General features: G+C 46.0%; 1 protein-coding gene across 3 annotated transcripts in view; it reads left to right on the top strand.

Moving 5' to 3' along the window:
* The window catches only part of LARS2 (leucyl-tRNA synthetase 2, mitochondrial), a 168364-nt gene extending 143663 nt beyond the window's left edge, over positions 1–24701 (top strand). For 2 of the 3 annotated variants that reach the window (XM_035275054.3, XM_002758269.6), the window contains exons 20-21: positions 11047–11174; positions 16973–24701. In XM_035275054.3, the coding sequence (XP_035130945.2) occupies positions 11047–11174; positions 16973–17152 (308 nt within the window). In that variant the 3' untranslated portion in view covers positions 17153–24701. Of the gene's footprint in view, positions 1–11046; positions 11175–11734; positions 11811–16972 lie in introns of those variants that run through there. The other variant, XM_078350650.1, reaches the window with a different exon arrangement.
* Positions 24702–27649: the final 2948 nt, after the last annotated feature.

Raw genomic sequence — 27649 nt, forward strand, 5'->3', positions numbered from 1 at the left:
TTTCCCTCATCCAAACTGTCATCCCAGTACATGCATGGTCTGTCTCAAGTGTTTTCCTTTCTTTTCTTTTGTGTTCTTGTGACTAGAATCTTTTTCTGCTCTATCTTCTGACTGATCATGGCTGGCATATTTTTTCTTCTGTAAAATCACATTGACACCAGTATTTGTTTTATTTTAATTAATATTTATTGTGAGTTAATAGTCTTCCTAATGGGGTCAAGTAAAGGTTAATACCATGGAAATTTGATCAGTTAAGAAAAATATATTTAAAAAAACTATAAGAAAGAATTAATCTATCAATTTTAATAGACTGATCAAGGTAACTTGAATCCTCTGGAATATGTGGGGGAAATAACTTATGATTTTCTTAGTATAATTGGTTTTTGTTATCTTTTTAATTTTTTTAATTTATTTTTATTTTTTGAAACAGGGTCTCAGTCTGTTGCCCAGGCTGGAGTGAAGTGACACAATCTGGGTTTATTGCAGCCTTGACCTCCTGGGCTCAAGCGAACCTCTTGCCTCAGCTTCCCAAGTAGCTGGGACTGTAGCTGCCACCACACCTAGCTAATTTTTGTATTTTTTTTTTTTTTTAAAGAGGCAGGGTTTCACTGTTTTGCCAAGTCTGGTCCTGAGCTCCTGGGCTCAAGCAATCCTCCCTCTTTGGCCTGCCAAAGTGCTGGGATTACAGGCATGAGCCACTGCACCTGGCCTACTGTCCTTTTAAAAAGATGTAATGGAGAAATATTGTATATATTTATGGTATACAATGTGATGTTTTGATATATGTACACATTGTGGAATGATTAAACCAAGGTAATTAGCATATCCATCACCTCATGTACCAGTTTTTGTGATGGGAATGTTTAAAATCTACTCTCTTAACAATTTTCAACTATACAATGCATTGCTATTAGCTAGTCATCAGTATGCACAATAGATCTCCAGAACTTCTTCCAATGGCATATAACTTTTGGTAAATGTATTTGCTTATTTATTTTCTATTCTGATTCCCTACTGATCTCTCTTACTTTAACAGGTAAAATCCTCTTGGATTTTCTAGGATTCTGTGATCGGCAAATAAGGATGTTTTCTTCTTCTAATAGTTATACCCTGGTGTCTGTTTATTTTCTTTCTTATACTTCTTAGAAAACCCTGTGCAATGTTAAAGAATGCTAGCTACAGGCAATCAGGTCTCATTTCCAGATAAAAATGGAACAGACACTTCCCAGTTCAATTTGACATTGGCTGTTAGGTTAGGATGGATAGTCTTTGTCATGATAAGGAAGCAGCCTTCTGTTTTTGTTCACGAGCACTCATATTAGGAATGGGAGTTATATTTTACTTAATGCCTATTGTCCGGTTGTTGTGGTGATGTATGATTTGCTTTTAATTTTCTCCTTTGCCCTTTTGATATGATTTATGCTCAGTTAATTGATTGCTTAATATTGAGATAGCCTCAGATAAATTCATATTGACCATGGCATGGTTAAATTCTGTTTAGAAGAAAATCTATTTGCTGGGGTTTATATAGAATTTTGTAGCTATTTTACTAAGACCAGCTGTTTCTCAATATGCCTTGTCAGGTTAGTGAAAGAGGGTTTCACTGACTTCACAGAGGGAATGATTTGCCTCTGTCTTTTTTTTTTTTTTTTTTTTTTTTTTTTTTTTTTAAGAAAGAGTCACACTCTGTTGCCCAGGCTGGAGTTCTGTGGCACCATCTTGGCTCACTACAACCTCTGCCTCCCGGGTTCAAGCGATTCTTGTGCCTCAGCCTCCTGAGTAGTTGGGATTACAGGCATTGCCACCATGCCTGGCTAATTTTTGTATTTTTAGTAGAGATGAGGTTTCACCATGTTGGCCAGGCTGGTCTCAAACTCCTGACCTCAGGTGATCCGCCCGGCCACCACTTTTTACTGTGTGAGAACAGACTTCAGGATAAGATCTGCACTTGTGCCTTGCTGAATAGACAGAACATCCTTAAGGGAGGGTGGCATTAGGCCCTGACAGGCTGTAGCCATATCATACCGTATATCATATCATATATATTATATCACATATCAAATTATATATCATAACATATCATATATCACATCTCATATCATATATCGCATATCATATTTTACAGCCTTTTATTATCTTCTTAAGCAGGCGACATGGCTCTTCCATTTACTTTTGGTGGTCACATTAAGTCTTTTAAGTGACCTGATGTTATTCTTTCCTAGTCTTTGCTATAACACAAAACTGATAGAATTTGTAGTGAACTCACCCACTCTCATCTAGAATATTCATTTCTCCCTTTCATCTTCCTTCTTTGGCCCACATTATCTGTCTGCCTCCTTCATTTCGTTTCTCCCAGGAAGGACTGATGTAAATGGGATTTTCAGAAACTCCCTCCCGCATGCCCCTCTGGTCTCTGCGTGTAGAATACAGGGGGCAGAGGACCCACTCTCTTTAGGGTCCTTCCTCTCCCTGGCAGGCCTTCTGGTACAGCGTACACTGTGGTGTTGCCTCTGTCAGCCTGTCTTCATTTCTGTGACCAGATCTCCAACAGGACATGTACTAAAGCAGTGTGGTAGAAACTAGCCCATTTCAAACTTCGCACCGTGATTTTTCTACATATCACCCCACTGGGGCTTTTGTGATAAGTTTTATAATAAAGAGTGGATCTAGATAGAATATTGGTTTTGCTACAGTGTTTCATTCAGTCATTCCATAAACATGTATTGAGCCTGTACTATGTGTCAGGCGGTGTTCCAGGCATTTGTAGGGAAGTGGGAGAGAGCAGTTAGCATTGTGTTTATTTCAGTGGCAGTCCTCCCTGAAGTTTTACAGATCTATAGCAACTAATTTTTTTTTTAATTCAAAGAAGCAATGGGAAACCTATGTCTCCTGCTCTTCCCCATGAGATGTGTATCATTTTTTCTGAATGAGCACCTGGGGACATAACCCGGGCAAGTGAGGAGTATGCACCAGGAATGTCACCCTGGTCATTACTCATAGGTATAAGGTGCTCCCAGGAAAGAATGGGGGCATAAGGCTTCCTGCCTCTCCCAGCATGTGAGGAGGGTTAATATAACAGGATGTTGAAAGTCCTTTGCAAACAGAAGCACTGTATTGTGACAGGGCCTCATTATCGTGTTCTCACACTGTCAGCTCATTCCTACCCCAAGGATCTGGAACAGTTTTTATGCATAGTTCATTTTTTCTCAAAAACTTACCTTTCATATACCTTTTACTTTTATCCCTGCATCTTCGGAAGGTAACTCCCGAATGGCTAAAGAGGATAGGTCCACCAGGGCGGCGTGTTCGGAAATAACCGTTCCCAGAGTTCCCCCAACGGGCTGATTTTCAGAGGAGAAGTTCTCCCCAAAGAGCTGCAGAATTGAGCTCTATCTCCCAAGGAAGATTTGAAGTCCTCTTGGCATAATGGCCGTTATTACCCTGGATAAAAAGGAAACATTTTAGAGACTCCCAGAGTACTTAGAGCCTAACAGTCCTCTATGACTTGCTTAAAGAGTAAACGGAGACCTTTTATAAGAAATAGACCTAGCATTTTGGCAGTGTGCAAACAGGATGAGGAAATCTTTTTTTCCTTCCTGAAGCTTAGGATCTGAAAAGCTAAAGACTCCACATCTGAATTTACAAAGTTATCTTTTGTTTACTATACTATTGTCCCATCTAGATGAGGGTGTTAGCTGCTTGCCTAGGGAAATTTTGAGTATTTGGAGCCATTGATACTGTTTCTAGACAAAGGGCTGAAGGGTTCCTTTGGTGGTGAACAATAAAAGAGCAGAAAATCATCAAACAGGCCCTCTGGCTTGCTCCTGTCATTCCAGCACTTTGGAAGGCCGAGATGGGCAGATCACCTGAGGTCAGGAGACCAACCTGGGCGACATGGTAAAACCCCATCTCTAATAAACATACAAAAATTTGCCTGGTGTGGTGGCACATGCCTATAATCCCACCTACTCAGGAGGGACTGAGGCAGGAGAATGGCTTAAACCTGGGAGGCAGACGTTGCAGTGAGCTGAGATTCTGCCACTGCACTCCAGCATGGGCAACAGAGTGAGACTCTGTCTCAGAAAGAAAGAAAATCACCAAATAGCAAGCTCCTTGGTGGTTCTCGTGTTGGAGACAATTTCACCATCCTCAAAAATGACCCAACAGGCAACAGCTTGGATGGATCTTAGGGTAATATGCTGATTGAAAGAGCTAATCTGTAAAGGCAATCTACCATATTATTTCATTTACATAACAGTCTTGAGATAACAAAATTAGGGAGGTAGAGAACATATTCATGGTTGTCAGGGGTTAGGGGTTGGGGTGGTTGCCATAAAAGGGTGTCACTACGGAGCCTTGTGGTGATGGAACTCTTCTGGCTCTTGATTATGTTAACTCGTGGTGGTTACACGAAGCTACACATGGTTACATTAAGCTACACACACACACACACACACACACGTTATTAAACTGATGGAATCCAAATAAGCTCTATGGATTGCATTTAGTCAACTTCCTTGTTTTGATATTGTGATGTAGTCATGCCAGATGTGACCACTGGGGGAGGCTGGGTGAAGGGTACACAGGGCCTCCTGAACATTTTTTTGTAACTTCCTGTGAAATCTATAATTATTGCAGAATAAAGGATTTTTTTAATTGCCTTTCTGAACACCTAAGTCTTGAGTGTTGAGATTCTAATTCTGGAAAATAGTACAGACCACGAGAGGGGAAGGAAGGGATGAAGGAATTTATTTCCAATTGAAGATTTTATTTAATTATTTATTTTTATTTATTTTTTGAGACAGGGTCTCACTCTGTTGCCCAGGCTGAGTGCAGTGGCATGATCACAGCTCACTGCAACCTTGACCTCTCAGGCTCAGGTGATCCTCCTACCTCAGCCTCCTGAGGAGCTGGGACATAGGTGTGGGCCACCACATCTGGCTGATTTTTTATTTTTTGTGAAGACAAGGGCCTAAGCTAGTCTCAAAACTTTCAGGCTTAAGCAATCCTTCTGCCTCATTCGGGATTATAGGTATGAGCCATCACACCTGGCCTGAAGAAGGTTTTAACAACCACACGTACACACGCACCTAACCAAATCCAAACCTTCATCTCACTAGTGTCTGAGGCAGGCATTTCTCCTGCGTGTGGCAGAGCACATTGAGTGTGCCTGCAGGAGCACTTGGAGCCCTGGCTCGTCTACCCTCAAGGCACTGCTCCCAGAGAGTGAACTCAGTTCTGTACATGCCCAATTTCTGAAGAAAAGTGCCTACAACCAATTGCAGAAAATCTGTCCAATTTCCAGTGTGCCTCTCTGGGCTTCTTAAAGCAAAACAAAACTTAAATTTTAAATCGAAAAGCATGTCTATACATGTTTTGTAAAACATTCAACATTTCAAGACAGTGTGTTTTAGGCTGTCACTCAGTTGCTTCCCAGAGAACCTCTGTCACCAATGTTAATCTGACTGAAGAATGTGATGGATGGATGTGGCATGTGTACCTCTATACAGATGTTAACATCCTGCACAAACATTTTTGCTCTTACTATGCTTTAGAGTAGTTCTGTATCAACATAACGCATTCTTTTCTGACAGATACAGGGTATCCCAACAGTGAATGTTGTGATGGGCATTTGGGTGATGGTCCTTCTTTTGCTGTGTGTGTGTGTGTGTGTGTGTGTGTGTGTGTGTGTGTGTGTGTCTGTCTGTCTTTGTCTTTGTGTACCTCTTTGAGATTAGTCGCTTGTCCAAAATACAAGTTGTTTAAAATATGGTAGTAAGATCTCCTTTGCATTTCTGTTTCTCTGGTCATTTTTCAGTTCTAGGGTGACTTTTCCTTGTTGATTTTTGCCTCCGGTGTCTAACCTGTGATCTGCAAGGATTCCATCAGCACCCTAATTTTGAGAGCACAGTCAGGAGAACCTTTATCTCCCTTAGGGATTCTGAAGGAACTCTCCCTCTTGAGGTCTCAGTCAACAAATCTGTTTTGCTTCATGAGACAATTTGGGATGACTTTCCTTGTAGCTTTTTATAAAAAGTGGCTGTGAAATGTAGCTATTATGTTTTGCTCTCTATATGCTGTACTCATTAACTTCAACAAAATTCAAAATGTAAAAATTGTGTAGAAGGAGGCGTGATAATTACAAGGGAGAACAAGATACCCATTGATCTGATAGTTTTCATACATGAATGTGTGTGCTGTGTAGATGTCGCTATTTCAAAATAATGTCAATGAAATTATTTCTCTGGGTAAAGGATAAAGCAAAGTGGCCTCACTTCCTGTTCACTTCCTTGGAATTGCCAAGGCTGGACAAGGCACAGTAGGGGGATCAGGTGCCGCAGAGTCCCCAAGTCTTCACTCCTGGTGTATCTTTGAGTGCAGAGGTGGGGAGATGAGGTGGAGGCAGGCCTGAAGATGGCCACCAGGAGAGGACTGCCATCCACAGAAGTCATGATCACTCTGGGGTGCTATGGTAACATAGCGACCTCGCCACCTCTCAGTAGGAGAGAGGCTTGTTTCGGTTATTCCAAGGGAAAACCTGTAACAGCAGCTCTCCCAGAGGAGGGGAAGGAAGGGGGTTGGGCTCCAGCTAGCCTTTTCAGGTGGCCTTGTGTGCCAGGGCCTTGCCACTTTCTAGCCTGTGTTTAGACTTTCCCCATGTGTGTCCCAAAGGCCAGCTCTCCACCTCCCCTTGGCATTGCCATGTAAAGGAATCGTTGTATTTTCCATACAAGTGTTAGGTATTTTAAATTCCCTAAAATGAGCGGGGAGGCAAAAACACTACATAAAAACCAGGGTCCTGAGTTTCTGTTCCTCGCTGCTGAACAGGATGGCCCTACTCACATCTATATGGAAATGCTGGCGGGGACCCAGGCCGCTATAAATAAGCATCCTGACTGCTCCAGGAAGGCTGGGCTTCCTCGTTTTTTTAAAAGTGGAATTTGTAGCAGCTTCTGCCCAGAACATTTGTGTCCAAGGTCCTTTCATCTCCCAAGCATCCTGTACAACTGCCATACGGAGGTTTTGGAAATCTTCCCGCTGCAGCTGGATCACAAGACAAGCCACACAGGGCCAGCCCACTAGAATAAAGAAGTGATGATTCCTCTTCTATGACCTCCATCTCGTGTTCAGATGTGACTTTTAATAGGATTCCATCTGAGGAACAAGCAGGAATCTCCTTTCTCCTTGTGCCAAAAGACACATCTGTTAGACACAAAATAGATTCATTAGTAAGCTCAGAAGCCCCAGGCCACAGGAGCCAGCTGGGCAGCAGGAATCTATATTTTGTACCACATGATCCTCAGCTCCTAAGGAGCCTTCACTTCCCTCAGGCTGACTAGCAACACAGGGGTACAGTAAGAGTGCCAGGTAGTGAAAATGGAAAGCTGCAACAAATAGAGCTATGGCACTGGCACAAGAACCAGGACAGGTCCACAGAGCAGAATGGACTGATGGGCAGTGTGAGTCAGAACAGTCAGTGGAACTCTGCTCCAGTCTACGACAAGATAAGGAACTTGTGCTGGCTCCTAAGTCAGCTGTGTCACCGAAGACATGGTGGAGTTAGGCTACCATTTTTTTCCCTCTCAATGAAAGCGGTGATGTGTTGATTTACATTCTGGCCCATGTTCTTTACCTCATGGCAAACAGACACTTTGAGTAGCTCAGAAGCGAATGGTTTTTGTAACAGTCCCTGGTATAATATATCTTGAAAGAAAACTCACAAACCAACAGGGAAGGGATTCAACAAATTGGGTTTAGAAAGTTGACCATGTTTTTTTTTAAATAATGTTTCTTCACAGTAAACACAAAATAAATTACCTATAGGTTTGAAAGTTAAATGGAGAAGAAAATGAAATGATGAAAAGGAAACCGAAAGAAAAATTTTTTTTGAGATTGAGTTTTGCTCTGTCACCTAGACTGGAGGGCAGTGGCGCAATCTCGGCTCACTGCAGCCTCCCCGCCCCGGGTTAAAGCGATTTTCCTGCCTCAGCCTCCTGAGTAGCTGGGACTACAGGCACCTGCCACCATGCCTAGCTAATTTTTGTATATTTAGTAGAGATGAGGTTTCACCATGTTGACCAGGCTGGTCTTCAACTCCTGAGCTCAGGTGATCCACCTGCCTCGGCCTCCCAAAATGCTGGAATTACACGCATGAGCCACTGTGCCCGGCCAAAGAAAAATCTTAAACTGATCCCACCAAATAAAAAAGTGGTATTTTAAAGTATTTTTCAAATTAAAAAAGTAATAAAATATCCCTTGTAGAAAATCTATGACATAGGTTTGAAAAGAGAAAGAGAAGGCCAGGCTCAGTATCTCATGCCTGTAATCCCAGCACTTTGGGAGGCTTCGGCGGGTGGATCACCTGAGGCCAGGAGTTTGGGACTAGCCTGGCCAACATGGTGAAACCCCATCTCTACTAAAAATACAAAAATTAGCCAGGTGTGATGGTGCATACCTGTAGTCCCAGCTACTCGGGAGGCTGATGCACGAGAATCACTTGATCCCGGGAGGCAGAGTTTGCAGTGAGCCAAGATCTCACCACTGCTCTCCAGCCTAGATGACAGACTGAGACTCTCTTAGAAAAAGAAAGATAAATCACCCATACTTCTTTGATGTATTTACTACCAATGTTATTACTATTTTCTTCCAACCGATGTTATTGCTATTTCCTTCCAACCAATCTGTTGCTATAAAATTTTTATTAAGCTAGGGTCATATTATATATATAATTGTATATTATTCTTTGCCATGAAATAGTATTTTAAAACGTGGGGGAAAAGAACATGCAAAATTGTATTTACAGCATGATCTTGTAGTGGTGATGTTTTGTAGAGTTGCTTTATATATACAAACAGTTATTAAATACATTAAATTGCTGTCTTTTTTTTTTTTTTTTTTTTTTGAGACGGAGTTTCGCTCTTGTTACCCAGGCTAGAGTGCAATGGCGCGATCTCGGCTCACCGCAACCTCCACCTCCTGGGTTCAGGCAATTCTCCTTCCTCAGCCTCCCGAGTAGCTGGGATTACAGGCACACGCCACCATGCCCAGCTAATTTTTTTTATATTTTTCGTAGAGACGGGGTTTCACCATGTTGACCAGGATGGTCTCAATCTCTTGACCTCGTGATCCACCCGCCTTGGCCTCCCAAGTGCTGGGATTACAGACTTGAGCCACCGCGCCCGGCCTAAATTGCTGTCTTTTAAAATAAATTTAAAATGCTATCTGGGGTCAGGCATGGTGGCTCACACCTGTAATCTCAGCACTTCGGGAGGCCAAGGCAGATGGATCACCTGAGGTCAGGAGTTCCAGACCAGTCTGGCCAACATAATAAAACCCCATCTCTATTAAAAATACAAAAAAGTTAGCCAGGCTTGATGGTAGGTGCTTGTAATCCCAGCTACTCAGAAGACTGAGGCAGGAGAATCGCCTGAACCAGGGAAGCAGAGGTTGTAGTGAGTCAAGATCACACCACTGTCCTCCAGCCTTGGGCAACAAGAACAAAACTCCATCTCAAAAAAATAAAATAAAATGTGTCTGGGTGAACGTGACTTTTATCTTTATATTTTGGGCCTTTCAAAATTTTCTGCAAGGAGCGTGTACACTACATTTGTCATCAAGGAAGATAAAACAAAAGTTGTCATTCACAACCCAGTGTTATTGGGGCTGGTGTTGGTGGAATTGACTCCCTCTATTACAGACTCAGCTTCAGCCCATGCCCTGAGCCATGGGCCTATCCCTCTAATGCATTGCCCTAGTCTCAAAGCCAGGAGAGGTGTAGAAGGGCCAGTTCCACCTCCACCACCAGAAAAAGCTGGGAAAAGCTGTTCCCAGGTGAGGACTGCAGCTACCAGGGCACTGCTCCAGAATGGGCATGCTGGCCATAATCACTTGTTCACTCCTGCCCAGGGATCTATTTTTCTGTGGTTTGTATTCCCTGTACCTTTAGGGGCATCTCTTGTACTCATGAAATCAGCAGAGGCTTGCATCTATCTATCTATCTATCTATCTATCTATCTATCTATCTATCTAAGAGACAGGGTCTTGCTCTGTTGCCCACACTGGACTGCAGTGGGGGGAATCGTAGCTCACTGCAGCCTCAAACTCCTGGGCTCAAGTAGTCCTCTTGCCTCATCCTCCCAAGTACCTGGATTATAGGTATGAGCCACCATGCTAACTTTTTTTTAAGAGATGGGATCTTGCTATGTTCCACAGCCTGGTCTCAAACTCCTGGCCTCAAGCAATTCTCCCATTTTAGCCTCCGAAAGTGCTGAGATTACAACAGAGGCTTTTAGGTCAAAGCTTTCCCTGCTAGGATGCGCCCTAGTTAAAGTCCTGGAGCACTGGCCACCGCAGCTGCACTTGGACAGCTGGCCCTCTGCTACCCTGTGCGTGCACCCTCTGCCTGGGGGCTGCAGCATGAAGCACTCTAGGAAACAAGGCTTGAGAGGGTTTTGTTCCTCACCGTTTCCTCATGTTGGGCCCACTCTGAGCAAAGGAAATCTCCTTCCATTCCAGTAATCAGAGGGCTTCATTCCCAAGAGGAAGTTTGCAGGAAAGTTGGGATTCCTCTGCACGTGGTAAGGAGTGTCCTGCCATTCACTGCATCCTAACTTCAGTAATTGTGAGTAAAAGGACAGGTTGGAGGCCTTCTTAGACCATAGAATGCACGAGCAAGATAGATAGCCAGTGCAGCTCAGTACTTTGGAATCAGCTAACAGGGTAGCACAAAGGCATTCCTTCACCAGCAGGACGTCAGAGAGATGATTCATTCAAATCAGCAGCCTTGTTTTTCCAAACGCACGCTTTAGAACAGCATATCATCCATCTTTACAGCTGTAGGTGCCACTTGCAAAAAAACAACCTGGGATTATAAACTGGGCCAAAGTGGTGAGCACCTGGCAGGCTGTGAAAAGCTGTGATGTAGCTTCCCATCGGCTACTCAGACAGCTCCAAGTCAGGCTGTGTTGGGGCAGAAGCTTTTGTCCTGCTCTCATAATCCTCCTTGTGCCCAGAGTGATCCCACCCTTCTGTGACTTGGCATTGCAGGCCTGGCGCTGGTGCCGAGGAAGCTCTGTGCCCACTACACTTGGGACACTAGTGTGCTGTGTCAGGCGTGGCCTGCCGTGGACCCAGAGTTCCTGCAGCAGCCTGAGGTCGTGCAGATGTCAGTTCTGGTAAGTATCTCCCCTCAACCCCAGAGCTGGGCAGTCCTTGCCCTGCTGGCGGCCCCTAAACACTGGTGGTTTTGAGAGGTATATTAGCAGGCCTTTCTAGCTCACTCAGCTCAGCCCTCAGCCAGACCCTTGCAACCAGGGGCAGGGCACAAAGGCCTGTCTTTCCATTGCCGGTACTCTCAGTTTCGTAGGTCTCCCCACACCAGATGCATATGAGCATAAAACTGGAAAGGGGGCGTAATAAACCTGGCCTGCTCCAACGGAGGACTGTGCTTCAGTCTCTCAGTTTCACTCAGGTGCTCTTGGGGGCTTCTGAGGGCTGGAGAAGGGTGACAGTGGGGTGGGCAGCCACGCAGTAATACCTCATTCCATAAAACACATTTCAAAAAGGCTCCACAAATACTTGGTTGTAAATTTGGTGTTTTTAAATACATAAGAGGAGTTTATTGTTTAAACCTGTTATAAAAGCAAGTGATCCCCTTATAGTTTATCTTGCATGTAATTTTTTTACATTTGTTTAATTTGTTAAATGAGACACATTTATGGTGAATGTCTCTTAGATATGCTGATGTGGCTGAAGAAAAAAAGAGGTGGGGAGTGGACTTTGAACCATGTTTCCCCTGAACTGCACATGGGGCCAGGTAATTCACATGCAAAATTAGAACATCACTGTTATCACCCTATGAAGTGACCATTGCCATTCTCATTTTTTTCAAATGAGGACTCAGGCTTAGTGAAGTTGGTCCACCTTGCCCAGGTTTATTCATTTATTCACAAATGCTTATCAAGTCTGACTCTACATTAGGCATAGTGCTCTGGAGATACAAAATCAAGACAGGACAAACAGAGTCCCTGTCATCATGGAGCTTAACTCGTAGTAGGAGAGATAGGGAAGAATTAAAAGGAAAGAGGAGGCGGGGCGCGGTGGCTCACACCTGTAGTCCCAGCACTTTGGGAGGCCAAGGTGGGCGGATCGCCTGAGGTCAGGAGTTGGAGACCAGCCTGGCTAACATGGTGAAACTCCGTCTCTACTAAAAATACAAAAATTAGCTGGGCGTGGTGGCACATGCCTGTAATCCCAGCTACTTGGGAGGCTGAGGTAGGAGAATCACTTGAACCCCGGAGGCGGAGGTTGCAGTGAGCCGGGATCATGCTACTGCACTCCAGTCTGGGCAACAGAGCAAGACTCCATCTCAAAAAATAAATAAAATAAATAAAATTAAAAGGGAAGAGGAAAATAAATAAAATGATTGCAAATTGTGAAAAGTGCCCTCAACAAACCCACCTAGGGGCTAAGGGAGTACATAGCCCCACAGAGGTTGGGCCAGCCAGGCTCTGGCCCCTCTGCACCTGTGCAGACCCCAGACCTAGCAGGAAGGTTGAGGTTTGGAAAGATGATACTTTGCCCAGGAGACCAGGCTCCTTCACAGCCCCTCTGTCTCCGCACCACCTCCCCTGGTACTGCCACCCCACCCCAAGGGGAGAGGAGGTGAGGCTGCCCTGGCAGGCTTCTTCCAGAATTCTTCCAAACCAAAAATATCTTTGTGGCATAGAAGAAACTTTTTTTCATTTCTTTTCTTTCATTATTATTATTATTATTTTTTAATAGAGACAAGTCGCTCTGTTGCCTGGGCTGGTTTTGAGCCTTTTTTTTTTAAGGCAAGAGTCTCACTCACTCTGTCGCCCAGGCTGGAGTGCAGTGGCACAATCTCAGCTTACTGCAACCTCAGCCTCCCAAGTAGCTGGGATTACAGGCATGTGCCACCAAGCCCAGCTACTTAGTATATTTTTAGTAGAGACAGAGTTTCAGCACGTTGGCCAGGCTAGTCTCAAACTCCTGACCTCAAATGATCCCCCCGCCTCAACCTCCCAAAGTGCTGGGATTATAGGCAGGAGCCACTGCACCCAGTCCCAGCCCAGAAATTTCTTTAACTTGAGCAATGTTTATGAGAAATAAATATCTCATGCATCCCTGAGAACTTGTACTTGCCCGGTTGAGAAAAACTAACTTGAGAAAAATGGAGGGTTTCAGTCTATGAAAATATCTTTAAATTACCACCGCAGAAAAGAAATAAGAGTTTCAATCATTGGTAAAATAATTTCAGATAACCTTTGAAATACAAACCTAAAATTAGAAGCATGTGTAAGACTCCCTGAAAATGCACCCAGCTTGAGAACCCAGGCTGGGCTGACACCGTGCCAGCAACAAGGGCTTCTGTGAAGGTCTGGGTTCCCACTCCATGTGATGTCATTTGTGCCCTGGCCAGGAACAAGCTGCGAGCACAGTTCAATGTCGTTCAGTTCAACTGTGCCCATGTTCTTTGTGCCTATGACATGCTGGGCTCTGCCCACACCAGGGACGCAGAGGCAAGAGCTACCTACCGCCTTATCACCTTGGAATGAAGGTCTGGGGGCACATGAGCTGTCACACAGTTTATGTAAGGACCTGGAAGTCGGGCCATCGTGGGTATGAGTCGCAGTTTTACAAAATATTTAACATCTCTAAGCCTCAGTTTCCTGAGTTATAAAATGAAGGCAGGCACAGTGCCTGCCTTATCCGGCTGTTGAGAGAATTAGGTGGGATAATGCCAGGAAGTGCTTAGCCTACTTCTGGGTGCCCTAATGACAAAATCCTCTTAGCACAGAGTGAGCGCCCACCCAGGGCCAGGTTCTGCCCTGGAGCTTCCCAGGTGCGAGCTTGTTTACTGAGCACAGCCGCCTGGTGAGGTAGGCTGGTTGTTATCCCCATTTCACAGACAGGCAGATGTGTGACTAACCCTGTCTTACGGGCAAGGAAATGGTGGCAGGATGGGGCTGAATAACTCGCCGAAGGTCACACAGCTAGTCCAGATCTGCTCTGGGAATGGTGACTGCTGCTAGCATCAGTTGGAGAATAAGAAAATGCATCATGAGGAAAAGGGGAGGAGGCTTTGGCTTTGAAAGAGGAGCAGCCTCTCCCCAGTGGAGAGAAGGGTGCCGAAATACCAAGAGCAAACATGGGCAGGCCTACAGAGACCCCGGCTGAGCCAAGGAAGGGACGGAGGGGACGGCACAGGGCAGCGCTAGAGACAAGGCTAAAGGTGGGGAGTGCCCCCACCTCAGAGGCCAGATTCCACCCCTCCAAGGACAGGGGACTGCCAGGGGGTGTGAGCAGGAGAGAGAGCAGCTGTGTCAGGTCATCCCGTCTCTACCACTGCCTGGGGTGGAGCCTAGGTGGACAAGTGACTTCACTTCATGTGCCTCAGCTTCCCTATCTGTAAAATGGGATGTAATATTCATACATCGACTCACAGGTTCCTGGAAGAGAATTGCATAGTTCAGTGCTTGGCACAGAGTGAGAGCTCAGCACATGGAAGATCGTACTGTTATTAGCCGATGCAAGGCTACTCTCATGATGGGGACAGGTGATGGATTAGAGTGGGAGGAGCACATGTGGCCCAGGCCCTGTCCGCAGCTGTCAGAAAAGTCCAGGAGAGTCATGCTTTGGCCCTCTCCAAAGATGGAGGCGCAAGAGCCCCACAGCATGGCAGCCTCTGTATGAAGTGATGTCAGTGTCCTTGTTCCCCTTTGGGCCCTTGAAGCCCAGGCTTAATGTTGAGTCTCAACCTGACTTCTCTGCCCATCTCCTTGGCACTTTATGCCAGAGATGGGGGAACGTGATCGACACCCACTCGCCCTGATGGGACAGCCTTGGTAAGGCAACTCAGGGGAGGCCCAGGGAGACAGAACCATGTGAGGGTGCCTGAGGCAGCATAGGAAAGACTCAGAGCACCATGGCCACATCCAGAGATCACATGCCCTGCTCCCAAAGCCCCAGCTGTGGACAGGAATGACTCAGCTCCTTGGATAGGCTGTCACCAGTGATGACTTAGGACCAGCCCGCCAGGCTCCAGGCAAGCACAGGAAGCTTGCTGGGTTTGGAAATGGGTAATTGTGCTGAGGCCGTGTGTCAAAGAGGACATCCCACAGCCAGCTCCTTCTGTTGTGGCCAGCACTCTTCACAAAGGCAGGGGGAATCTGACTGAGTGACCTGGTCCCTTTACGCAGGTTCTTTCACCTCCTTTACTCCAGAATCTGGAGAATTCTGTCCTTAAGGGGACAAAAAAAAAAAAGCAAACTAAGCTCAAGATCCCACAACTTGTAAAACCAGGCCCGAGAGTCAAACCTGAGTCAGCCCACATGACAGCACATGCTCCCCTCGCCAGCACCCCCTCTGTGGTGGTGGCCCAGAGATGTTACCCTGCACTGCTCTTCTATAGGAGGAGAGACATGATTCACTAACAAGTGCATGTCCTGAGAATTCACTGTTGGGGACCCCAGGACTTCACAAGGGGTATGGCTCTTGTGTGACAGCGGGGAGGTCTCTTCTAGGATCTCAGTCCAACCGAGCATGTGGTCTTGAAAGACGGCAGCTGCTAATGACTCAGAAACACCGAGACAGAGGCCCAGAGTCCTTCACAACACACACCTAGTTCCCCAGCTTCAGAACGCTTTAAAACGCTGCAGCATGGAGCCTCCTGCTTTCCAAACAGTATTTCAGAACATGTCAGGACTCAGTGTTTTATTTGTCCTCTCCTTAGTGACCTAGGCTAATGCAGACAATGAAAATGCCGCCAAATTCTGCAAAAATGAAGTGGGTGATTAGGGCACATTTGATCATGTACTTTGGTTGAAACTTGAGAAATGATTCTTAGTAACTTTTCCTAAGGCCGTGACTATATTTTCCAAGTGAAAAATAGAGTTAGTAAAAGAAATGTGCGTGTAGGTTTCGGAGCAATGGGATTGAGGATTTGGAAGCATGACTGTTTAGAAACTGAGCCACGTGGTCAACTTCCCTCATTGAATCAATATTCCATGAATACTCACCTGTGTCTGGAACTGTACTGACCCGTGTTAAGCAAGAAAGAGTGATTAATGTGACACGATGTGGATCCAATTTCTTTCTTTCTTTCTTTCTTTTTTGAGACGAAGTTTCGCTCTTGTTACCCACTCTGGAGTGCAATGGCGCGATCTCGGCTCACTGCAACAACCTCCACCACCCAGGTTCAAGGGATTCTCCTGCCTCAGCTTCCGGAGTAGGTGGGACTACAGGCATGCGCCACCACGCCCAGCTAATTTTTGTATTTTTAGTAGAGATGGGGTTTCACTATGTTGGTCAGAATGGTCTCAACCTTTTGACCTCATGATCCACCCACCTTGGCCTCCCAAAGTGCTGGGATTACAGGCGTGAGCCACCGTTTCCAGCCTATGTGGAACCAGTTTCTAAGTCATAGCTCTCTAGTGCCCCCTTCTGGAGCCAGTCATCAGAAAAACAAGTTGACTGTGTCCCCCATGAAACTGTCAACTGTTTGGTCCACTTGAGACCGAGGTAAAATCTGAGGGGACAGCTCACTCTAACCTGGATCTGAACTTAGACTTGAGCCCCAATGACAGAATAATCCCTTTCTGCCTGGAAACGGCCCAAGCCATCTCATGCTGAGAATTTTTGACATATCTCTACCACAGCTGTGTATGGAAGCAGTGCTCAGAAAATGCAAGGCAATCCTCACTCCACGTATAGGCACTCACATGCAGTCTGAGTGTCTCTGTCTTTCTGCAGGTCTAGGCATTAATTTTATCCAGCTGGTTGCATTTTACCCTTTTGGGAAGCAGGGTGCTGACTTCCTCCTTTCTCCACCTCTATTCCCTTTTCCTGAACAAATGCAGCCACGCCCTTTGCAGGCAGGAGGTCCTGGTATTGTGCTGCCTGCCACTTGAGGATGTTCCTCATTGTTTGTCTTGGCTTTTCTCCTTCTCAGATCAACAATGAAGCTTGTGGCGAAATTCCTGTGCCCCATCAAGTTGCCCAGGATCAGGACAAAGTCCACGAATTTGTTCTCCAAAGCGAGCTGGGTGTCAGGCTTTTGCAAGGGCGAAGCATCAAGAAGTCCTTCCTCTCCCCTAGAACCGCCCTTATCAATTTCCTGGTGCAAGATTGACAGGCAGGAGGCTGCAGCCACCACGAGGGCCTCTGAGGAATCTCCTTCCAGGCCTGGGATGAAGGGGCGATGTCTGCTGGCCCAGGGAAAGGAAAGAGACAAAAATGTCTTAACTGTTTACTCGGTTCTGTGGCCTACTTCAGTCAACAGCGTGCCTCTGTAGTGTGGCCTGGTGCTGGAGCAAGGGTGAGCTGGGCAAAGGAGAAACATGAGCAACTGAGGAGGACATCAGACAGCCTGCCCTCACCCCCACCCCCACCCATACTACAGGTGGAGGAGGCCGTCCAATCCCATAGGAAGCCGTCAGAGACACTGCTGGATGACAGCAGAAAGGAGCACAGTGCCCCTGAGCAGCCAGGGAGCCTGTGGATCTGGGAAATGGCTCTGCCCTAGGCGGGCCTGAGGAACTGCAGAGCTCAGGTGCAGTGTGGCAGCCACTTGGAACTGCTAACTGAGCCTCCAGATGGTGGTGAATGGTCTCTTTGCCTTCCGGCTGGATGAGGAAGCCTTTTAGGTCACGTCCAAATAACCAATATGTGGAAATGGACACAGGGATCTTCTGAAGTTGCTTTGAATCAAAAGGCAGGCAATGCAGGTTCCTCTGCCTTTGTCCCCACCGCTCCCCAACTGTCATGCAGGCCTGTCCTCCCCAGCCCCAGCTGGATGTGCCTCTCAGGCCTGCTGCAGTTCTGACACACAGGCTCCCAGGCAAAGCACCACTTCCGTGAATGATAAGCAGCACCATGGCCCCTCCCTTGGGTGTACAATTTGCTGTGTAGTGAAGTAGAACCAGGCTCCAGGCTGCCTGTCCCCAACCTCAGAGCCCACTGCAGCCCAGTAGGGATGTAGCAGGCCCCAGAGGGCTCATGTGGGCCCCAGATGGCAATGCCACCATTGTTGATGTGACCCCAGAGCCAATCATTAGGAAGAGCAAGCTCACCACAGCAGAGTGGAACCGAGGCCCCTGGGTGTTGCATCCAGTGTCCAAGCCACAGCAGTCTGGCTGTTGGGAAGATGGCCAGGGATGGACACATGTCATGGGCACATGAGGCTAATCCTGGTTTTATGTGAAGTCAGCAATTAAGTGTTCCCAGTAGAACTGGCCTAAGCCACTGATTAATATTTAATGAGGGAAGGTGGGGGAGAATCTAGCCATTTTGTAATGCCAGAAATCTATATTTGTTATCCGATGCTGTTTTTCTGAAGTAGCCTCAGATGTGGTCCCCCTGCAGTTCAGCAGTTAACAGATGACTTTTTTTAGTGTAGTAAAATGTTTGTCATCTAAGACTACAGGATGTTTGATCTTGGAATAGCCACCTAATTCCAACTTTAGAGTTAACGATGAGCAGATTGAGGTATTCCATCATCATCAGAGCATTGGCTGTGTGTCTGACTCCACATGGAATGCTGTAAAGTGGGACACATGTGGTTCTTCTTGCTCCACAACTAACAGTCCAGGATAGACAACACGGTTATAAGCACACTAGCAAAAGCAACTAAGTCACTGATTCTCAGACATAATGTTCTCTGGTCCTCAGCCCAGATACTCCCATTTAATTGGTCCAGGGTATAGCTTGAGCATCAGGAATCTTTAAAACTCCACAGGTGATACTAATGGGCAGCACAATTTGAGAACCACTGGATGTGGTGAATTACGTTTATAGACTTGCGTATGTTGAACCAGCCTTGCATCCCCGGGATGAATCCTAATTGATGATGATGGATAAGTTTTTTGATGTGCTGTTGCAATCGGCTTACCAGTATTTTATTGAAGATTTTTGCATCTATGTTCATCATGGATATTGGCCTGAAGTTTTCTTTTCTTGTTGAGTCTCTGCCGGGTTTTGGTATCAGGATGATGTTGGTCTCATAAAATGATTTGGGAAGGATTCCCTCTTTTTGGATTGTTTGAAATAGTTTCAGAAGGAATGGTACCAGCTCCTCTTTGTGTGTCTGGTAGAATTCAGCTGTGAATCCATCTGGACCTGGGCTTTGTTTGTGTGGTAGGCTCTTAATTGCTGCCTCGACTTCAGACCTTGTTATTGGTCTATTCATAGTTTTGGCTTCCTCCTGGTTTAGGCTTGGGAGGACACAGGTGTCCAGGAATTTATCCATTTCTTCCAGGTTTACTAGTTTATGTGCATAGAGTTGTTTGTAATATTCTCTGATGATGGTTTGAATTTCTGTAGAATCTGTGGTGATTTTCCCTTTATCGTTTTTTATTGCATCTATTTGGTTATTCTCTCTTTTCTTTTTTATCAGTCTGGCTAGTGGTCTGTCTATTTTGTTGATCTTTTGAAAAAACCAGCTCTTGGATTTATTGATTTTTTTGAAGGGTTTTTTGTGTGTCTCTCTCTCTCCTTCAGTTCTGCTCTGATCTTAGTTATTTCTTGTCTTCTGCTAGGTTTTGAGTTTTTTTGAACTTGCTCCTCTAGCTCTTTCAATTTTGACGATAGGGTGTCAATTTTGGATCTCTCCACTCTTCTCATGTAGGCACTTATTGCTATATATTTTCATCTGGAGACTGCTTTAAATGTGTCCCAGAGATTCTGGTATGTTGTATCTTCGTTCTCGTTGGTTTCGAAGAACTTCTTTATTTCTGCCTTCATTTCATTGTTTATCCAGTCAACATTCAAGAGCCAGTTGTTCAGTTTCCATGAAGCTGTGTGGTTCTGAGTTAGTTTCTGAATTCTGAGTTCTAGCTTGATTGCACTATGGTCTGAGAGACTGTTTGTTATTATGTCAGTTGTTTTGCATTTGTTGAGCAGTGCTTTACTTCCTGTTCTGTGGTCAATTTTAGAGTAGGTGTGATGTGGTGCTGAGAAGAATGTCTATTCTATGGATTTGGGGTGGAGAGTTCTGTAAATGTCTATCAGGTTTGCTTGTTCCAGGTCTGAGTTCAAGCCCTGGATATCCATGTTAATTTTCTGTCTAGTTGATCTGTCTAATATTGACAGTAGAGTGTGAAAGTCTCCCACTATTATTGTGTGGGAGTCTAAGTCTCTTTCTAAGTCGTTAAGAACTTTCCTTATATATCTGGGTGCTCCTGTATTGGGTCCTTATATATTTAGGATCATTAGCTCTTCTTGTTGTATTGATCCTTTTACCATTATGTAATGACCTTCTTTGTCTCTTTTGATCTTTATTGCTTTAAAGTCTATTTTATCAGAGATGAGAATTATAACTCCTGCTTTTTTTTTTTTTTTTGCTCTCTATTTGCTTGGTAAATCTTCCTCCATCCCTTTATTTTGAGCCTTTGTGTATCCTTGCATGTGAGATGGGTTTCCTGGATACAGCACACTGATGGGTTTTGGTTTTTTATCCAATTTGCCAGTCTGTGTCTTTTGATTGGTGCATTTAGCCCATTTAAATTTAGGGTTAATATTGTTATGTGTGAATTTGATACTGCCATTTTGATGCTAGCTGGCTGTTTTGCCCATTAGTTGATGCAGATTCTTCATTTTGTTGATGCGCTTTAGCATTTGGTATGTTTTTGGAATGGCTGGTACTGATTGTTCCTTTCTATGTGTAGTGCCTCTTTGAGGAGCTCTTGTAAAGCAGGCCTGGTGGTGACAAAATCTCTGAGTACTTGCTTGTTCGCAAAGGATTTTATTTTTCCTTCAGTTATGAAGCTCGGTTTGGCTGGATATGAAATTCTGGGTTGAAAGTTCTTTTCTTTAAGGATGTTGAATATTGGCCCCCATTCTCTTCTGGCTTGTAGAGTTTCTGCCGAGAGATCTGCTGTGAGTCTGATGGCCTTCCCTTTGTGGGTGACCCGACCTTTCTCTCTGGCTGCCCTTAGTATTTTCTCCTTCATTTCAACCCTGGTGAATCTGACGATTATGTGCCTTGGGGTTGCTCTTCTTGCGGAATATCTTTGTGGTGTTCTCTGTATTTCCTGGACTTGAATATTGGCCTGCCTTGCTAGGTTGGGGAAATTTTCCTGGATAATATCCTGAAGAGTATTTTCCAGCTTGGATTCATTCTCTTTGTCACATTCTGATATACCTATCAAACATAGGTTAGGTCTCTTCACATAGTCCCACATTTCTTGGAGACTTTGTTCATTCCTTTTTGCGCTTTTTTCTCTAATCTTGGTTTCTCGTTTTATTTCATTCAGTTGATTTTCGACTTCTGATATTCTTTCTTCTGCTTGGTCAATTCGGCTGTTGAAACTTGTGCATGCTTCGCGAAGTTCTCATGTTGTGTTTTTCAGCTCCTTCAATTCATTCATATTCCTCTCTAAGTTGTCCCTTCTTGTTATCATTTCCTCGAATCTTTTTTCAAATCTTTTTTCAAGGTTCTTAGTTTCTTTGCATTGATTTAGAACATGTTCTTTTAGCTCACGGAAGTTTCTCATTACCCACCTTCTGAAGTCTGATTCCGTCATTTCATCACATTCATTCTCCATCCAGCTTTGTTCCCTTGCTGGTGAGGAGTTTTGGTCCTTTGTAGGAGGTGAGGTGTTTTGGTTTCGGGTGTTTTCCTCCTTTTTGCGCTGGTTTCTTCCCATCTTTGTGGGTTTATCCACCTGTCGTCTGAGTAGTTGCTGACTTTTCGTTTGGGTCTCTGATTGGACGTCCAGATTGTTGATGATGAAGTATTTCTGTTACTTAGTTTTCCTTCTAACAGTCTAGCCCCTCTGCTGTATGACTGCTGAGGTCCACTCCAGGCCCTGCTTGTCTGGGGTGCACCTGTAGCAGCTGTGGGACAGTGAGGGATGCTACCAGTTTCTTCCTCTGCTATCTTTGTCCCAGAATGATGCCCGCCAAATGTCAGTCTGATCAGTCCTTTTTGAGGTGACTCTTTGGATATACAGGGGTCAGGGAGCTGCTTGAGGAGGCGGTCTGTACTTTATAGGAGCTCAAGTGCTGAGCTGTGAGCTCCATTGATCATTCAGGTCTGTTAGGCCGGTGCGTTTAAGTCTGCTGCAGCAGAACTCATAAAACCCCTTTTTTTTCCTCAGATGCTCTGTCTCGGGGAGTTAGGGCTTTCTTTATGAGTATCCGTTGCACTGTCCTGCCCAGCTAGGAGGCTGTCTAGTCACTATTTGCCTGCAAGGCTCCGCCCTGCTGCCGTGGGGTCCGCCCTGTTGCCGTGGGCTCTGCCCTGCTGCCGTGGGCTCCACCCTGCTGTCATGGGCTCTGCCCTGTTGGCAGAGTCTTTCTGTTATGGCAGGTTGCCTTGGCAACAGCAGGCTGCGTCAGCAATGGGAGTGTACCTCAGTAGGGGTGGAATACCTCGATAATGGCATACGCCCCTCCCCCACCAAGCTGCACCATCCTGGGTTCAGCTGTGCCCACAGTGAAACTCTCAACCCCAAGCATTTCGAATCACCATTTTGTTTGTCCCTGTGGGGGTGGGACCTGCCAAGCCTGATCACCTGGCTCCCTGCCTCAGAGCGCTTTTTTTTTCTTTTTTTTAAGTTGAATGGTTGACTCTCTCCCAGGTGTTTCAGTCGCCTGCTGATAGGGCACTGGGATCTGTGTGATTTCCCGTGCAGTGACCCACTGCGCCGGCTCAAAGGTTGCTTCCCGGGAATCTCCTGGTCTGGCTCACTGTCCAAGTCCCATTTAATCAGTTGGATATGCTAATCTGCCCTCCCAAATCTCAGATTGCCAGTTTAAGAGGGCACCCAGACCAGTGCGTTTTGTGCAGGGTGCCGCTGCGCTGCAGTGCTGGCCAAAATGGCCACGCCAGCTGAAACAGCTGCGCTGGCGTCCTGTGTCTCTCCTACACCTGGGAATTTCCCCATTCTGTGGGCAACAAAGATCCCTCTGGAAATGAGGATTGCACTCACCCACTGCGTCTTCACTGAGAGCTGCAATCCTGATTTGTTCCTACCGCGCCATCTTCCCCAAGCTAAAAAAAAAGGCGAGGTTTTTCAATGGTGGGCTAGGTGCTGAGTGCAGAGCTTGGTGCCGGGCGTGGAGAGGTATGAGCGTGTCTGAGCTCCCGGCGAGGCCACCAGCCTTCGACAAGAAGCTCTCCATGCTCTTATCTGAGGACCCGCTTTTTCTTTGAATATGTTTTCTGTTGAGACCTTCACTAAGATTTCCAACAGAAGGTGACTCTACATCCGGCCTTGTAGTAGAAGCAGTGGCTAGATATCTGGTTTTCTCTTTCTCCACCGTAAGCTGGGCAGTGACCTCTGCTACCATCTCCTTGGTTCTTCTCAGTTCAAGGGACTCAGTTCAAGTTCTTCTCAGACAAGAATGTTGCAAATTTTACTTCTTCTAGGTAGAGTGCCTTTTATCTTTCCAATTCGGCTTGATTACCAGCCTGCAAAATTTTTATTCTGTAGAGTTCAGATTCCACATCTTTGATTCTCATTCCACCTGAGTTTTTACTGAAGTAATATCATCCTCCCTTAACTGCACTAACTGTTCCTGAGATGCTGCTTGAGTCTGCAAGAGGAGCTTGATTTCCTTTAACTCTTCTCCTGTCTTCTGTCTTGATCTTTCTTCAATCAGCATTTCATACTGTTCAGCTTCACCACGTTCTAACATATTTCTCTCCATGTAACTTTTGAGATTTACTATTTCCTGTTTCAGCTGCTTATACTCCTCCTCTAGTGTTTGACATTTCTTTTGTATTGCTTCCATGGAGAATAATGTCCACAGAAGAACTTCATTCTCTGCGTCCAGATGTAGACATTGTGAAGATGTAGTTTCCTGTGCTTCTGTAAGGTCATCCTCTTCCAGGAATGGCTAAAGGACACTTGGTGCCAACACCAAGCAGTCCCAGGACTGCTTTTGATGCCTTTGAGAGCGGTGCGACGCCTTCTTGTGATGCTATCACTCACTTGGATTATTATCTTACTAATTCCCACAAAAACTCTAAAGGGAAGGAATTATTCTCTCACAAATGAAGAAAACCAGGCTCTGAGGTTCAGTGATTGGCTCAGTTTTCACAGCGAATAAGTAGGAGAGTCGGGATCCAAGCCCACATCTTCTGGCCTCTACCTTACCACGTCTACCAGTCCCCTCCCCTATCCCATGTTGCCCATATTGTTTGATGTACAACAGGCAGGTGAGATGGCTCCCAAAACCACTGGCACTTTGAGCAGAGTATGGCTGGGGCTTCCCTCCTGGAAAGCCTGTAAGCCTGGGAGATCCCAGCAGTGGTGTCCTCTGTACAGGGGCAGTGGTGAGTGAGAGGCCACGAGCATGTAGTTAGTTCCAGACAGCTGGGGGGAAAAGTCCAGCAAGTGGAAGATGTAGACTCATGGGCAAATATCAGGGTTATTTCTGTTGGGGCAATAAGACAACAGGTTTGTGTGCAGGGAAAGCGGCACCCATGGCATGTGCTACCACAGTAGGAGCCAGCTGTCTGCCAAAGAAAATTGATCTCTAAGACCCTAAAACAATTAGTGAGCTGGGAAACAGCACAGGCATGTCTCATCCCAGCCTATATACACACCTCCAGGGGACTGGCTAAGAAAAGCAGGGTACATCCAGTCAGTGGAAGGCAAGGCAGCCGGTAACAGATGGTTTATAAAAAACATGTAGCCTGGAACTTTTCTCATGAATAAAGGAAGATACATACACAGTGCAGTCCTGTCCAATTTTTTTTTCAATGCTTACAAAGAAACTTGAGAGCAGGAAATTTGCTTGCATACCATTGGCTGAGACTCCAAGTTATTTTTTCCTTCTGTCTCCTTTCTTGCATTTTCTCATTTTTATTGGCCATGAAGTATTTCAGTAATACTTCATGGGACAAAACACCAAAATGTACAATTTCGTGAAGCTCTAAATGAATCAGCTAAGAACCTGTTTCCCTTGATTTTTCTTTTCTTCTCCCGGGCAGGATATCTAGCTGTCTATGAGGATGTATCCTAAAAGCAGCCCCCGCAAAGTTACTGCTTGCACAGTTGCTCAGTCTAGGTAGGTATGGGGAGCTCCCTTCCTTGTATCTTAGCCTTAGCACAGAAGAACAGAAGGCAGCGTTCCCCCAGTGGCACTCTGCTGCCCACTTGCTGACAGATCAAAGCGGGAGGCATTATCACTCCTTTTGCAGATAACAAAACTTGAGACCATGATAGTAAGTGATGATGTATCTTGATCCCCCATTCTGTGCTCATTCCACTTACAGCACTTCCTCCCTGTACTACTTCCAGGCAAAATGTAGTGCAAGAGGTAAACTTTCTTTTTTTTCTTTTTTTGAGACAAGAGTTTCACTTTATCATCACCCAGGCTGGGGTGCAGTGCCACAATCTTGGCTCACTGCAACCTCTGCCTCCCGGGCTCAAGCCATTCTCGTGCCTCAGCCACCTGAGTAGCTGGGGTTACAGGCACCCACCACCATACCCAGCTAATTTAGGAGGTAAACTTGCTTAACTGGCAGGCCCAGCCAGACTGTGTAAGTTAAGGAAAGGCAGAGGGGTAGACAAAAAGAGTTGTCCCTCCTCTTCCTGTGAGAAGAGCAAGCAGAAAACAGCTGTTTTGTGGGCTGGGTCCCTGCCTGACACTCAGAGATGGGTGGCTAAAGGCTCTCGTCCAAGCTGATGAGCTTGGAGAAAGGAATCTGGGGTGACCAACAATGAGCAAGTAGGGAAACCCCCTGAGGGTGGGTGGTGGGTGGTGACGGTGCTGGTAGGGAGGGGAGAGCCTGAAGTAGCCAGGGAAAGGCCAGTCCTGTGGGCAGAGGCCTCAGTTCCAAGGGTGGGCCCAGTGACCTCACTCCAGGCCTCCATTGCCCTCCCTTGGCCTGTCCACATGAGGGACTGGAGGCAGCTTTGAGGGATAATGAGGCCCTGGAGGGGAGGTGGTAACCAGGACTGCTGGAACCCAGTGCCCCATGACTCATCTCCCTGTGCCTTAAGCCCTGAACTTGAATTCCAGTTCCTATTCAGCCTCTGGAAGAGCACATCTAAGACAGACACGCTGTATACAGAAGCCATAGGCTGCGACTCCCCGACATTATAATAACAATGTCTTGTCATTTCTGAGGACTACTTATGGGCCAGCGCCTGTTCTAAGTGCTTTGCCACATACAGAGCCTTGCCCAAGACCACACACAGGAAGACGGCAGAGCCATGATCCCACTCTGCTCCACCTTGCTGCTTCCCAAAGACCTTTACGCAAACCAGCCCTCAAACCTCCTGGATTTTCCCAGATGGTCTTTGTAGTTTTCCCTCCAGTTGTTCCCCAAATGCCCTAGAGTCTGCCAAAACCACACTTCCTCATGTGTGTCTGCAAAGGTTGGCTTGCTGTGGACACACCTGGTTGAATGCATCCCTGACGTTCTGAGGCACCCAATTCAGCATGTGGGATCGGCCCTCTCAGCCTAGGACTGACAGCTCCCAGGGAGCCATCACCTCTGGCAGGCAGAGCCTCCTTTGGACACCATCCCTGGGACCTAGAAGTCAGGAAGCCGACTTTGCTCAACTCCACCTACTGCGAGGAAAATCCCATGGCAGAGGGGAGAGGGGAGACCTGGTCTCGACCTCCCTGTTGGGAAGACTCCTTGGCCACAAAGCAGCCCCCTTTGTGTCTTCTGCAGATCATCGTTTCCAGAAACAATAGAAGAGCCCCATCTAGGATTCATTAAGGAGGCCCCAGCCCTGGTCCCTCCAAGGGAGGCCTCACCCACCACATGTGCTGCCACATACTCATGGCTGCCTCAGAACCCAGAGGAGAACTAGATCTTAGGGGAGGGGTTCCTCTTCCTCAGGCACTGTCACGGGGTCGTAGAAAGGAATAATGTGTCCATTACACTGTGGGATCCATAGAGGAAGCAGGCACCCAAAGATTGATGCCATTCATTGGGACTGTCTTGTCAATCATCAGGGTCAGAGTGGGCCAGAGGGGCTTTGTCAGGTGCATTCAGAGAGACTGTCAGTGCACAAGAGGGCAGCCGCTGCACAGAGACAGGCTGAGAGCTGCAAAGAGGGAACCTAAAGCAAGTGTCACCAGATATCCCCATTATTTGTTATGAACTCTTAGTAGTCAGTTAACATTGTCGTTTCCAGGAATATTTTAGGTTTCTATTAACATTTTAATTAACTACTAGTGTCAGAGTCATCAGCAAACATCTTAGGTGTCAGTTTCCCCCTGAATGAGTGTAGGAGACTGCTTAGTCATCATTTACTGCAGTATTACTGGTGATACCTTAATTATGCACTAATATTTAGCGGTCTGCTAATATCTTGTCTGCCAATCGTCTTCGGCAATAAACATGTTTTAATTATCAGCTGATAATTTAATGTAGCCATAACAAACCCCCAAATCTTAGTGGTCTGATCCAGCATACTTTATTTCTCATTCCCGTTAAGTCTAATCCTCTGGAGAAGAGAATGGGGAGGAGGTTCTGTTCCATTCAGTTTCACCTTGACAGAGGGTTCGTGTAGACTACACCGTCCTCAGCTTTTGGCTTTCATGGTTGCCTTAGACGTCAAATCTAGCCCACAGATAAGCAGAGGAGAGGTGGAGTGTCACAAGGGGCTTCGGCCAGGTCTGGAAGCAGTGTACGTCACTTCTGCCCACTTCCTCTTGG

This window comes from Callithrix jacchus, chromosome 15, assembly GCF_049354715.1.
Source record: "Callithrix jacchus isolate 240 chromosome 15, calJac240_pri, whole genome shotgun sequence".
In the NCBI taxonomy this organism is placed as follows: Eukaryota; Metazoa; Chordata; class Mammalia; order Primates; family Cebidae; genus Callithrix; species Callithrix jacchus.